At 43.6% G+C, this 12,157-nt stretch overlaps 1 protein-coding gene across 1 annotated transcript in view; it reads right to left on the reverse strand.

The window, feature by feature from the left end:
• LOC109541266 (rabankyrin-5) overlaps window positions 1-12,157 on the reverse strand; it is a 73,604-nt gene that overhangs the window by 58,121 nt on the left and 3,326 nt on the right. The window contains exon 2 of the mRNA XM_048665995.1: window positions 2,074-2,304. Coding sequence (XP_048521952.1) covers window positions 2,074-2,304 — 231 coding nt within the window. The remainder of the gene's footprint in view (window positions 1-2,073; window positions 2,305-12,157) is intronic.

A 12,157-nucleotide genomic window follows, 5' to 3' on the forward strand; every position in this document is an offset into this window, starting at 1 on the left:
GTAGTGTACAGCATCGATTTCTGTGGAACCCAGTAGCTGTCAAAACTTTCACATTTTTACGAATAACTCGGAAATCGTAAATTTTTCAGGTAAAACGGTTGAAACAAACATAAATTAAAATTGAACGGCCAATCTGAAAATAACAAAAAAAATGGGGGGTTTCATTTAAAAAACCAGAGTTGGTAACTACCACACGTTTATGATGCACCCTGTATATTGGAAAGTAATTTTAGAATGTGGACCTTTTAAACGTGAAAAACTTTCGTTGGACGAATTTTCTTGTAAACTTCATATTTACTGAGATATCGCACTTTGACGCACTAATGAGCAACCCTGTATATCCTTTACCTATTCTTACGCTTTGTTGCCAATGATGACAGCAAATGCCCAAAGAGGTACAAGGCTCTGAGGTTACAGAGCAACCCCTTTTTTCCTCTTCAAGAAACTTGAATAAACAAGTTCAAAATAATTTTATTCATAAACCTGCGTCGGTCGAGGGTATTCCCAAGTATTTCTATCGTATTTTCAGGAATTTAGTTGGGGAATTAGGTCCTTATTGAACAAGTGGTTCCGGAAAAAAAAAATAAAAAGGCCCAGACCTAAAAAGCCCCCTGGCCGGTTTTTTTTAAGTCCTCCAACAAGACAACCGGAAAGAACTTCACTTCACGAAAAAGAGCTGGGGCTTATGACCCTCTGGCCAAATTATTGTTAATCATAGACTTAAATTCCGTCATGAATCCTACCGATAAACGAATTCACCGCTCTGGTGGGGACGATCAAGTGCCACAGGACACAGATGTGGTGAAACAAAGTTCGTCCACAAACTCTAACGATAATTTTACGGCATACATGGACTACAGTGCGGCCAAATCTCCCGCGTCATCCTCTATCGGCGAATGTTTTAGTTTTCCGGAATCTCCCCAACGCAACAAGACATTAACAATGACCAAGAACGACAATCAGAAAATACAAGTCATGCAACGTAAGATGGAGAGATCAATACTGAGAATAACCCTTCGAGATAGAATCCCAAATAGAACCATCCGACAGAACACAGGAGTAAGAGATGCTGTCGAGACCATTCTGCGTATGAAGTGGAACTGAGCGGGTCATGTTGTCAAAGTAAAGATGGTCGACGGACAAAAAAAAATTACAATGGAGACCAAGAGTGGAAGCATACAGAAACAGAGAATGCCCAAGAGCCCGGTGGAGTGACGACATAAGGAGACTCGCTGGCAATTGGATGCGGATGGCACAGTACCGGAAAGAATGGCAAAATTTGAGAGAAGCTTTTGTCCGGTAGTGGACAGTATAGGCTGATGATGATGATAAAATAAATATAAGAAAAAAATATTACAAGGGCAGTCGCTATTTAAGTCGTCAAAAGGTGTTCGGTAATAGAGGAATCTTCTTCGTCAGATGATAATGACAAATTATCAGTCAACGGTTCGAGCGATGAGGAAAGTTTCGGTGAAATTGATTGTGCCAGAAAATGGAAACTGGATGAATGTCAAAGATGGTTTCATGGTACTACATGCAGCATGAAAATTATTGCATATTATGCGGAATAAAAGCGCTAAGTAAAATTTATGTGGATGATCGTTTCATTTTCAATGCATAGTTTTTTTTCTTAAGGCGTTTCCATAAGCAATCTCGACCTACTGCAATGCGTCATCACACCCACATGGTGGGGTGAGATTGTCACATGTATTAGTTTTCTATTTGATTTTGTTACAATCCTGTATTTGGTAACTTTTGAAATTATTACAAACTTAATGTTTCAATAATTTTTTGTTTTTATTTACTACTAACTAATAATTTTTCATCAAATTAATATTCAAAAAATAGTGCGTCGTCTATCCCGACTTTACCCTGCCCATTTCCCCGGGAACTATTTTGTGATTCTTGGGAACTGAAGCTGTAGCTGGTCTTTGCTAAATGGTTTAAAGCGCAAAAGAAGAACTAATAGCTTATTGAATCCTAATAATGTTATTAGGATTGAATTGATTTGATTGGATGACTAATTATTGAATGAACGATAATTAAATATCTAAACAAATGAATTTAACATACCTAGTAATTTTATTTTAATATCGCTATAAACTTCCGAGTCATGCAAATTGGAGATAGTATTAACCAATCTTGAAGCGAAGGAGTTGGTAATGTCACTATCTGTAGCGTCACCATTTGTTGCTGCTATGTAGGTATAACGACTTTCTAAATCTCTGTATTTGGTTTGCAGGGTCGCGTATTCCTGCTTCAATAGCGAAAGGTGTTGTTGCAGCTTGATCACTTCAGAGTTAGCTAAAAATAAAAGCAAAATTAACATAGCTATCACTGTAAATTTCATGTCCTAAACATCCAATCGAATTAGTAATAAATAAGCACGTTGTAATACAGGGTTATTCAGGTTATACCATACGGAACATTACACGGTCAACTTCAATTAAAAATTAGATTCTTCAAATCTAGAGATATACTCTATTCTAGTATAAGTCACATAAGTAGCATTCGGGCCGCCAAAAAGGTCAAAAGCTAATCTTTTGTTTTTTTAATGAAACACCCTGTAAAGTAAGCTTACGCTTAACCGATGTTATTTGTTTCAAAATACTCATCGTCATATTTTAAAGGTACTCAACGCGCATATTCGGAGCTCAGGTTTACAAAAAAGTATTGATTTAAAAGCGTAAACTGCGTAAAACTAAAGTTGCTGAAATTCGGCTTTTGGAGTTAACCTGCCAACATTTTCCAAGTAATGTATACCTTCGGAACTCTGTTATTTAATTATCATTCCAGTGGTGCAGAAATAAGCGTGTTAGCTCAATTGGCTTCTGAGATATGAACAAAAAGGAGGCATCATGTCTGAAACGATGGCACGATTTTACAAAAGCCGCGTATAACTGAAAACTATGTCAACATTTCGGTTTGTGCCAAAAAACTGTCAATATTTTCTTTTATGAGCAAAAAAATTATGCTGCTATGATGATGAAAAACCGCCAACAAAACATAAATAAATAAAATTTGAGGTTGGAAAACCCGGGGAGGCGCCTTTTCTACTGGGTCGTACCAGTCGATCATTCCCGCTCCCTGGAGAGCAACTCCCTCAATCAACTTTTTTTCGAGAATACCGTACCTGCCAACTGTCATAAAACCCCACCCACTTCTCTCGACTGTTCTACTCCCTAGCCGTCAAGAATAGATACACAGGAGAGAGCTCGGGTTTTCAAGCGATTATAGGTTGCGATGCCAACGCACGTAACGTAGGCCTGGCTAACACTGTGTTGAGTTGCGCTATTGAGTTGTTGCCCCTCTCTGAGTTAACGAGTTAACTAAAAAAGTAATCTAGACTTTTCCCTGTATCAGAACTGAGTCCAAAGAAAGTCGATGAATTATCTTGTAAAATCGATCTTAATTTTTTTGCAAAAAAGATTCAGTTTGGCAGTATGCCAGGAGCAAGTCGGTAGAAATTCTGCTGCGAGGCCCAGTCGGCGTTAGATTCAGCCCGACTCGCAAAGATCCTCAGCACAGGTAAATGACAAAACGATGTAGGAAGATGGCACCTGTACAGAAGGGAAATAGGAGACCCAGCCAGCATATCTTACTCCCGGTACTGAGAAGAACTGAGACAGATACGGCTCTCCATGCTCTGATGCAAAAAGCCGAACAAGGACAAGTTAAGGATGTGACACTGGCCCTCTTTTTCGACGTCGAGGGGGCTTTTGATAAGGCCAGAACAAGCAATATCTGCAAAGCTCTTAAATTAAAATGGACTCCAGGTTCAGTAATAGACTGGGCCCGGAGGGCGACAGTGAGTCGCTCGGCCAGTGCCTGCCTAGGGGGTGACCGGCTGGAGATCGAGGTGAGATGGGGGCTGTTCACAGGGCAGCTACTGTTGCCCCTACCTGTGGTGTCTGATTATGGACGAGCTCCTGATGCAGTTAAACCGAGAGGGTTAGTCCTCGTCAAGGTCAAGTCTACTGCTGCTGGGCAAGCAGCAGCTCCTGGAGATTGTGGCAGCTGCAGGGAAAGCGACGACGTGATGGAAGCAATGTCAGTCGGGGACAGCGTGGAGTCCCAAAAACTCCTGAAGGGTGAGCGATTTTATGCGAAGATGATGTATGTAATGAAGGCGCGGTCGGAGAGCATTCTGGCAGTTATGATGCAGTGTATGAGTATGAAGAGGGCGATAACGAGGGCGGACTTTAAGCTTGTGACAACTCAATTAACGGAGATAAACCGGGTACTTGCCAGCATAGCCAGGGGTAACTTTGGGGGGTTGTGTGTGTCGAAAGGACGGATGGTTGTGTGGAGATGTTTGAGAAGGTGTGTGGTGCGGTGGAGGGGTTGAAGGCGGAGGTGAAGGAGCTGAAGGAGCTGAAGGCTATGGTGTCGAAGACTGCGCAGAAACAGGCAGCGATCGTCAGTGAGCCTCGGCCGGGTAGGATTAGCTATGCGGCCAAGGTGATACGCCTGTGGCACTGGCGGTACCGGCGACTAAAGTAGCGCAGATACCTGTTTAGTCGGGGGACGAGAGTGCCCGGGGATTCACGTCTGGCGCGGAGGGAGATGCTGAGGAGGGCTTCACCGACGTCAGGCGGAAGAAGAAAAAATCGTATGCTATAGCGGTCAGGTCAGTTCTCGGGGGGTCAGTAAGCCAGCGATTAGGGAAGGCTGGAAGACGCTTCCACCAGTTGATGTGTGTGAGACATGAACGACATTGGAATACGTGAAGGAGTTGGTGACCAGGGACGACAGGTACCCGGTGCGTCTTCGTGAGAGGGAACAGCAGAAGACGGCACAATGACCGAGTGTGTGAGTTGAAAGGAAACGTGCAAGTTGTGTCAGAGGTATGCCGTGGAGAAGGGAGTGGATGTCGTGGTAGATACTGAGCCATATCCTCGGATGGCGAACTGGGACGGCTTCAGCATGTTCGGCAAAGGTAATGCAAGGGTGCTTGCCCGGAAGAAATCTCGACTGCGATTTCTGGGGTGTCTGGCGACAATACTGTCGGGGTTGTCGTCGAGACGAAAGGAAGCCAGAGTAGAATGAGTGTGGTAGGGGTGTATGACGAGCCTGGTGACAGCAGGTACGTCAGGCTCGATGGAGTGAGGCATAGGCTCAGGAGGCTGGGCTGGTTTGTGCTGGCCGGCGAGGCAGTTAAGGTTAAGCATGAGGCTTGGGGCGGTCGGAAGTGTGAGGTCAGGAGAACGGACCTACTGGAGTGGGCTGTGGGAAAAGGGTTTAAACTTGAAAACGAGAAGGGACCCCAACATTTCGGTCCACTAGGGGTCAGAGCTGAATTGATTTGACAATCACCTCCGGTGTTAAGGTTGTTGGCTGGAAGGTTGAGGACGAGGTGACGATTAATGACCACCGGTATATAAGATTTGCGCTAATGGAGGTGAGTGCAAGGCTTAAAACTCCGAGACGTCTGGAAGACTTCCAGAACACGAACAAAATCGGTGTTGAGCGGGCGTTGCTGGCAGTTCTGCCATGCTCGAGGCTGAGATTGAAAGGTTTCTGGAAGAGGTGCGCAGTGTGCGAAAGAGGTGTATCAGGAGGGTGTGAGTACTGAAGGATAGCACGAATGAATGGTGGGACAGGGAGCTGCAGATGCGAAGAAGGAGGGTCAAAGAAGATCGGGAGGGATGGCAGAGAGCAAGGAGTTCTATTTCGGAGGACATCCAGTTCGAGCAACTCAATGCGTACAGAACGGAGGAGGCATCTTCAAGCAACTGATCAAGGGAAAAAGTGGGTTGAAAGAGGTTGATAGCGTGTGCGAAGCTAAGCCATGGGACAATATGTGGAGGGCCATGAAAGGGAAGAGAGCCGCAAAGCAAACTCCCATAGTGGATGATAATAGGAAGCTGCTGGATGCTGGATGGCTGCATGTGGAAGGCCAGAAGTGGGATTCTTATTGGTAAGGAAGTACCATCCAGAGCTTAGTGTCAGTAAGAACAATGTGCTGGAAGGTTTGGATTAATATTGGGAGCGGTGGATGGATGGGTGTGATAAATTGGGATACGAGTTTAGTCAAGCGGTGGGGCGAATGATGAATAACAAGGCTGCAGGGGCAGATGGTATGTCGATGAGTTTTTCGAAGTTTGTGTGTCGGGTGAGAGAGAAGGATGCGAAAAACATGTATGGTAGTGTCTGAGAAGGGCGGCTACTCCACTGGTCTGGAAGTGCGCCAGGATTGTCTGGCTACCGAAGGGCTCCGGTGGGGTTCGGCCCATAAGCTTGATGCCAGTCTCTGAAAGAATCCTGGACAAAATTCTAAATAGGCAACGGCAGTGCGCTCTCGAGGCTGTGGCTGGCCTAGATGATCGGCAGTTCGGTTTCGGGAAGGGAGTTGGCACTGTGGATGCAGTGGCGAGATTAGTACAGGAAATTAAAAATGGTAGAACAGTGGGCAAACACCAGTTGTTAGATTTGCTGCATATCAGCAACGTCGTCAACATGGCGTGGGCCTTGTTGTGGTTCAGGAGCTTGAAAGGGCCGGGGTTGACAGTGGTTTGGTTAGAATGTGCTGGAGCTTTTTGCGGGGGAGAGTAGTCCAGAGTGGAAGGGTGAGGTGTCAGATTGGGAAAGGATCTCCGCAGGGATTTAGTCTAGGCTCCACTCTATGGCTTATGGTCATGGAGGGATGGTTCCGGTCAGTCGATAGGATAGAGAGAATGTATGTAGAGAGGAATGGAAGAGACGTGACAGGTATAAATGCAAGAGTGAAGATGCTGACGGCCCAGGCTTATACGGATGATCAGGTGGTACTGCTTAGAGCCGAGTCAGCAAAGAAGATTGAAATGATATTTCGGGTGGTCTGGGAGGAACTAAAAACATGGGCACAGCCGCGGAGTATAGCGCTGGAATGACGGAGGCGCTGTTTCTGCCTCCTTACCACTGGGTGGGAGCTTAGGGCGTCCCATCCACGATGGTGACGTATCTTGGCGTGGTGCTTGACGTCAACTTGCTCTTCCTGGAACATGCCAAGTGTGTGAGAGTGAGAGTGTGTACAGTGTGTGGGAAGATTCGAGGAATTATGAAGAGGAGAGGACTGGCGGCAAATAATGTGGTGTGAATGATTTACGAGAGTGGTGAAGAGTTCTTTTTTGTATGCGCCGGAAATATGGGGAAGGGGGGCAAGGTGTCCGACTCCCGAGTTAAGAAGCAGATGGAAGCATACCACAGGCTTCTACTTCTTGGAATGGGAAGGGCGTATTGGACGACCTCCACGGAGGCCGTGCAGGTCGTGTACGGATGCTGCAGGAGGAAAGACGATTCAGGAGAGAATACCGTTTGAAATGCGTAGTGTGATGCGGCAGTTGCGGGTGAGAAAGGGGCTATTGGTGTGTGTGTGTGTAGGAGCGAATGTGAGAAGGTTAGTGATGAATGGGTTGAATGGGGTGGTAAGAGTGTGAATGACATAAAGATCGCAGCAACTGGAAAAGCCCTGATGAATTAGAGGTCTCTTTGTAAAAGGGGTGATTGTGCGGTAGTGTGGACGGACTCTAGGGATATCCTACTTGCAATTAATGATTATGAATCACGGTCTGCGGAAGCTGTTGGGGTACAGAGGGCGATGCATATGAGGAGGGTTGGTGGTATAGGGGTCGCAGTGCAGTGTGAAGCTCGCATAGGCTCCGTTGGTGCAGTCGCCGCTAATGAAGTAGCCAGCTGTGCGCTCTAAGGAACGGGTCGCTGGATTTGAATAAAAAGGCACTGCAGCTTGCAACTGTGCACGAAAACTTCCATGCTTACTTACACAGGTTTACAATAAGGGGCTGCGGTGAGTGTGAATGTGGTCTGGGTGCTGAGAGGGTCAGGGAGGCTGCGCGTGAGAGTTTAGCTCCGGAGAATCCCTGCTGGCGTTTGGGAGTATGATTAGTATGATATTATTATGTATGATTGTATTATGTCTGTAGAGTATGATGAAGGAGTAGTAGTATTCCGACTAGATGGACGGGAGAAATCTGCGACTCTGGGTGTTGTTGAGTGCCTGGGGCCGGGTAGAGGAGCGGTTCGGTTGTTGCCTCTCCTCTCTCCTGTGACTGCCTGGGGCCGCTCTTCGACAACACCACGAGGCGTTCTAATGTTAACTAACCGCTAGGGTAGGATGACCTCATCTGTAGTTAGGTTAGATAAGCGTCAAGTGATCTGTGCGTGTGCCGGACACCAGCAGTGCTCTTTCTGATTAAAACGGGGTCATGTGAAGTGCACTTTTAAGTTTTTCAAGTTAACAGCTGCCAGAATCTCACCGAACCCGAATGCGGGGACTGGTGGTTTGGAGGGGAGTGGTGCATACTAGTCTAGGCTCTATGGCTTCGGCTGGATGGGCTGCCGAGAGGCGTAAGTCCTTTCTGGGAGATCGTGCAAAACTGTTTGAACCAGTTGCGATGCGCACTCTCGATTGTTTAATCTATTAATAATTAATTTTAATGCGTGTAAACAGCTAAGATTTTATTTATACTTTAAGACTGTTGGATATCGTATATTGTAACAATTAAGTTATGAATAAAGTCGGACTGAAAAAGTAAAAGTCCTCGTCAAGAGGAAGTTTCTGGGCGTTGTCTGCGAGATAATACAGGCTGCATGTAGAATGATGGTGCATCGATGCCGGATTATCAGTTAATCCTAGCAAAACGGATATCATGCTCTTTGGAAGGAGAAGAAAAATTAAATTATATAGGGCTCCAATGTTGAACGGAAAACCTCTTACCCTCGTAGGAGATGTGAAGTAACTAGGTTATCCTAGTGACCCTCGACACTAACGTGGGTGAAACCCCACGTAAAGAACGTTATACAAAAGGCTACAGTCACTATGTGGCACCTGCGATGGGCGCTTTGGAAAACTGAGGCCTAAAACCACACGTTATGAAGTGGTTATACACTGCCGTTATAAGACCGAAGATCTGTTAAGGATGCGTGGTCTGCTGGCCGGCAGTGGACAAGGCGTGCATATTCCAGAAGCTGGCCACTGCAAAGACTGGCCTGCCTAGCAATGACCGGCGCAATGAAAACGACACCGAGAATTAAATATCCTCCTGGGCCTTTCTAAGCTCACCCTGCGGATACGCAGAGAGGGCACCGCAGCGCTACCAAGGATAGAATGCAGCTCTACCCTAGGACCGCCATGCGTCGGGATCTTCCAATCATAGGAGCAAATGTTGTCCCACCTAACAGCGGACTTAAGTTCGAAATGAAATTTAAGGTGTAAATCCCAACAAAAGAAAGTTGGAATAGTTCGTTCTTTCGTTCTAATAATTATTTCGTTCACTGCACCATTTCTGGTACCGATCAAAGCTTCTCGGGTATTTATTTCTTCCGTGATTTATCTGGCACAAGATCCAAATCTCGTTCTCAATATCAGATGGCAGATCATAGCTTGAACTTATTTTAAAATGTGCAATTTTAAGTCACAACTTGACAATGATCGACATATTTATTACCGCACTAGTGCAGAAATAATTTTAAAAAGCACTAGTGCTGTAATATACCTCATTATGACATTTGAAATAGTGCCAAATCATAGTCATTATCCTAAAACAGTTGCAGATAATAGTAGTTTCCGATACAAGGGCGAAAATGTCAATCCGTCAAGAGTTCGAAACGTAAAGACATAACACGAATTATAAATCATAACAAACAAAAATATCCGAAAGTACAAGGCATCAACTTCATATTTTAAATTTGATGTCAAGTCAATTTCAGGAATTGCCATGTTTTGACGTTCATAATTTTTCAAAAGCGTAGTTTTGTAAGCATATACAAGTGAAATAATGAGTGTTGAAAATTCAAGTGCTGCTTTCACGGTATCGTGTTTGTATAAGTTGCATATTTTGCATGACATTTACGGTATTTAAAAAGATCGTGCTTTGCGTGTGACAACATTGACGAGCGCAAAAAAAATATACCAATAGAACGACTTTGAGACTAAACTTGTAACAAAGTTATAATTTCCAAATTGTAAGTAAACTTTAAATTATGATCAATAGTTGTCGATAAACCTACGTAATTAATTAAGAAAACATATCGGTTACTTTTGATGAAAATACTTTAAAAAATATAATGAGTGTCACGTTCAATTTGTCACATTTACTTATGCGCACATGTGAGTAAAAGTAAAACAAATGACCAGTAAAGAAAAGTGCTTCTTTGTGATCACCACTTCCGATCGAAAAATTGCAGTTTTTGATTCATTTGAATAAAAACAATTTTTAACCCACCATTCAGCACCAAACGTTAGATTCAAATTTAACTTTTGGTCGCCTTTGCTCAAAGTAGTGGGGATTTGTTTGATTCCAAATATGTTCATTGTGTCGATTAAACATATCACAATTTGTAAATCGAGTTTCGTGGGTCCATAATATTGTAACGGAAATGGCCTGGGGTACTCACGTTTAAAATGGAGGGATCAAAATTTATGGTATTTCAGTAAATGGGAGCCCCATTTGCGCCCCATTTACTGTCAAATATGACACTGACAAGTTTCGCACCTGTTCTGGAGATTTCGAGAACAAAGGTTACAGGTTACCTGAAGGAATCTATATAAGCGGCGAGGAAAACGAGACAGGGGAGTGAAGTGACAGCAACGACTGAGTGCAGAAGAGGTTAATCCCCGCGAGTCGAAAAAGCGAGTTTTCCGTCTGTTATTGTTTGTGAAGTTGACGGTAATTTTGAAGTTAGTTTGTTCCTGTTCCGCATTTAAAGTTATACCGAGGTGAATAAAAGTTGGAAGCCGAAGAAAGAGTTTGATACCCGGCCATCCACGGTACAATATTGTATAAGCGCCTATTCACCCGGGCCACTCTGCAGCGCTTCTCCGTGGCGCTGCTGAGAAGCGCGTTTTAAAGGTACATAGATTTAAAGCAGGAAGAAATTAAAACAAAAAAGTTGCAAGATAATAAATCATAAATATAACAAACAAATTTAGAATTATTTGGTGTTTTACTATAATACAAAATTTAGTAATATTAATCGGTTGGCCTGGTAAAATGTCGCAGTATGAAAGCAGCTCTGATTGCTCTACTTCTCATGCCTAGTGCTTCAGAGTGAGGAAATATTTCCGTTTCTTCCATACCTATACTTTCATCGATCTCCTGGTTGGTGTCAATGGCAATATTATGAAGCACCACTGTAGCAGCAACTCAGCTTGTTGTGTGTCGTAATGACGTTTGCAAACATTTCGCTAAACATCTGAAACGAGATTTCCATACACCGAAAGCTCGTTCAACAACATTCCTGGTTAAAATGTGTGCGTTGTTATATTGCTGCTCTGCGCCTGTTACTCGGTTGTTAATTGGAGTATACATGTACCTATTTTGGGCATAAGCACTATCTCCCAATAAAAGGCCTGATAACCTGCCATTTTCTAACCGCATACACAAAGAACTGCTGTTAAACATTCTGCTATCATGAGCAGAGCCAGGCCAACGACTAACAACATCCGTAAACTTTAGGTTTGGTTCAGCTACAGCTTGTACGTTCAAAGACATCCATCCTTTCCGATTCCTGTACAGTTCAACATTTGATCCACCTGGGCTTGTGATCTCAATGTGTGTACCATCTATACACCCAATCACTCCAGGAAAACTAGCAATTTCATAAAATTGCCGTTTTAAGGTGTTCAAGCCACTTTCACCATCAGGAAATTTTATAATATAGTTATTTAATTTAATTTTACGATTTATTTCCAAATAAAATAACAGTTTTTATAGCTCACTTATGTTATTTTTTAAGGTTTTCTTGTAACACGACACTTTACAACAACTCGACAACCTGACCATGAATATTAATCCGTGAAAATGCACCAAAATAAAATTTGAGTACGATATGATAAGACGAAAAGCCACACTAATTTCTCACTCACTTATGGTATTTAACGCGCATGTCTTCAATTCAAAGTTAGGGACATTTTAGTCACTCAAGAAAATGGTTTCTGTATACGGTTAGGATGAGATGAGTCTGATTTTAGTGTGAGTGATGCTTGATGCCCACTTGCACCAAACATTTAAGAAAGACTTAAGGTTATGCTTAACGTTAAGTTCGAGCCTAACTGCAAAAACGGATTGCACCAACCGATGACACGATCTTAAGTTCGTCTTTGAAAATCTTAAATTTAAGAACTCGTTCTCGAGTACTTAAGCATGACTTAGCCTTC

This window comes from Dendroctonus ponderosae, unplaced genomic scaffold (genome assembly GCF_020466585.1).
Source record: "Dendroctonus ponderosae isolate FM_Combo_2020 unplaced genomic scaffold, Dpon_F_20191213v2 Dpon_F_20191213_4, whole genome shotgun sequence".
Lineage (NCBI taxonomy): Eukaryota > Metazoa > Arthropoda > Insecta > Coleoptera > Curculionidae > Dendroctonus > Dendroctonus ponderosae.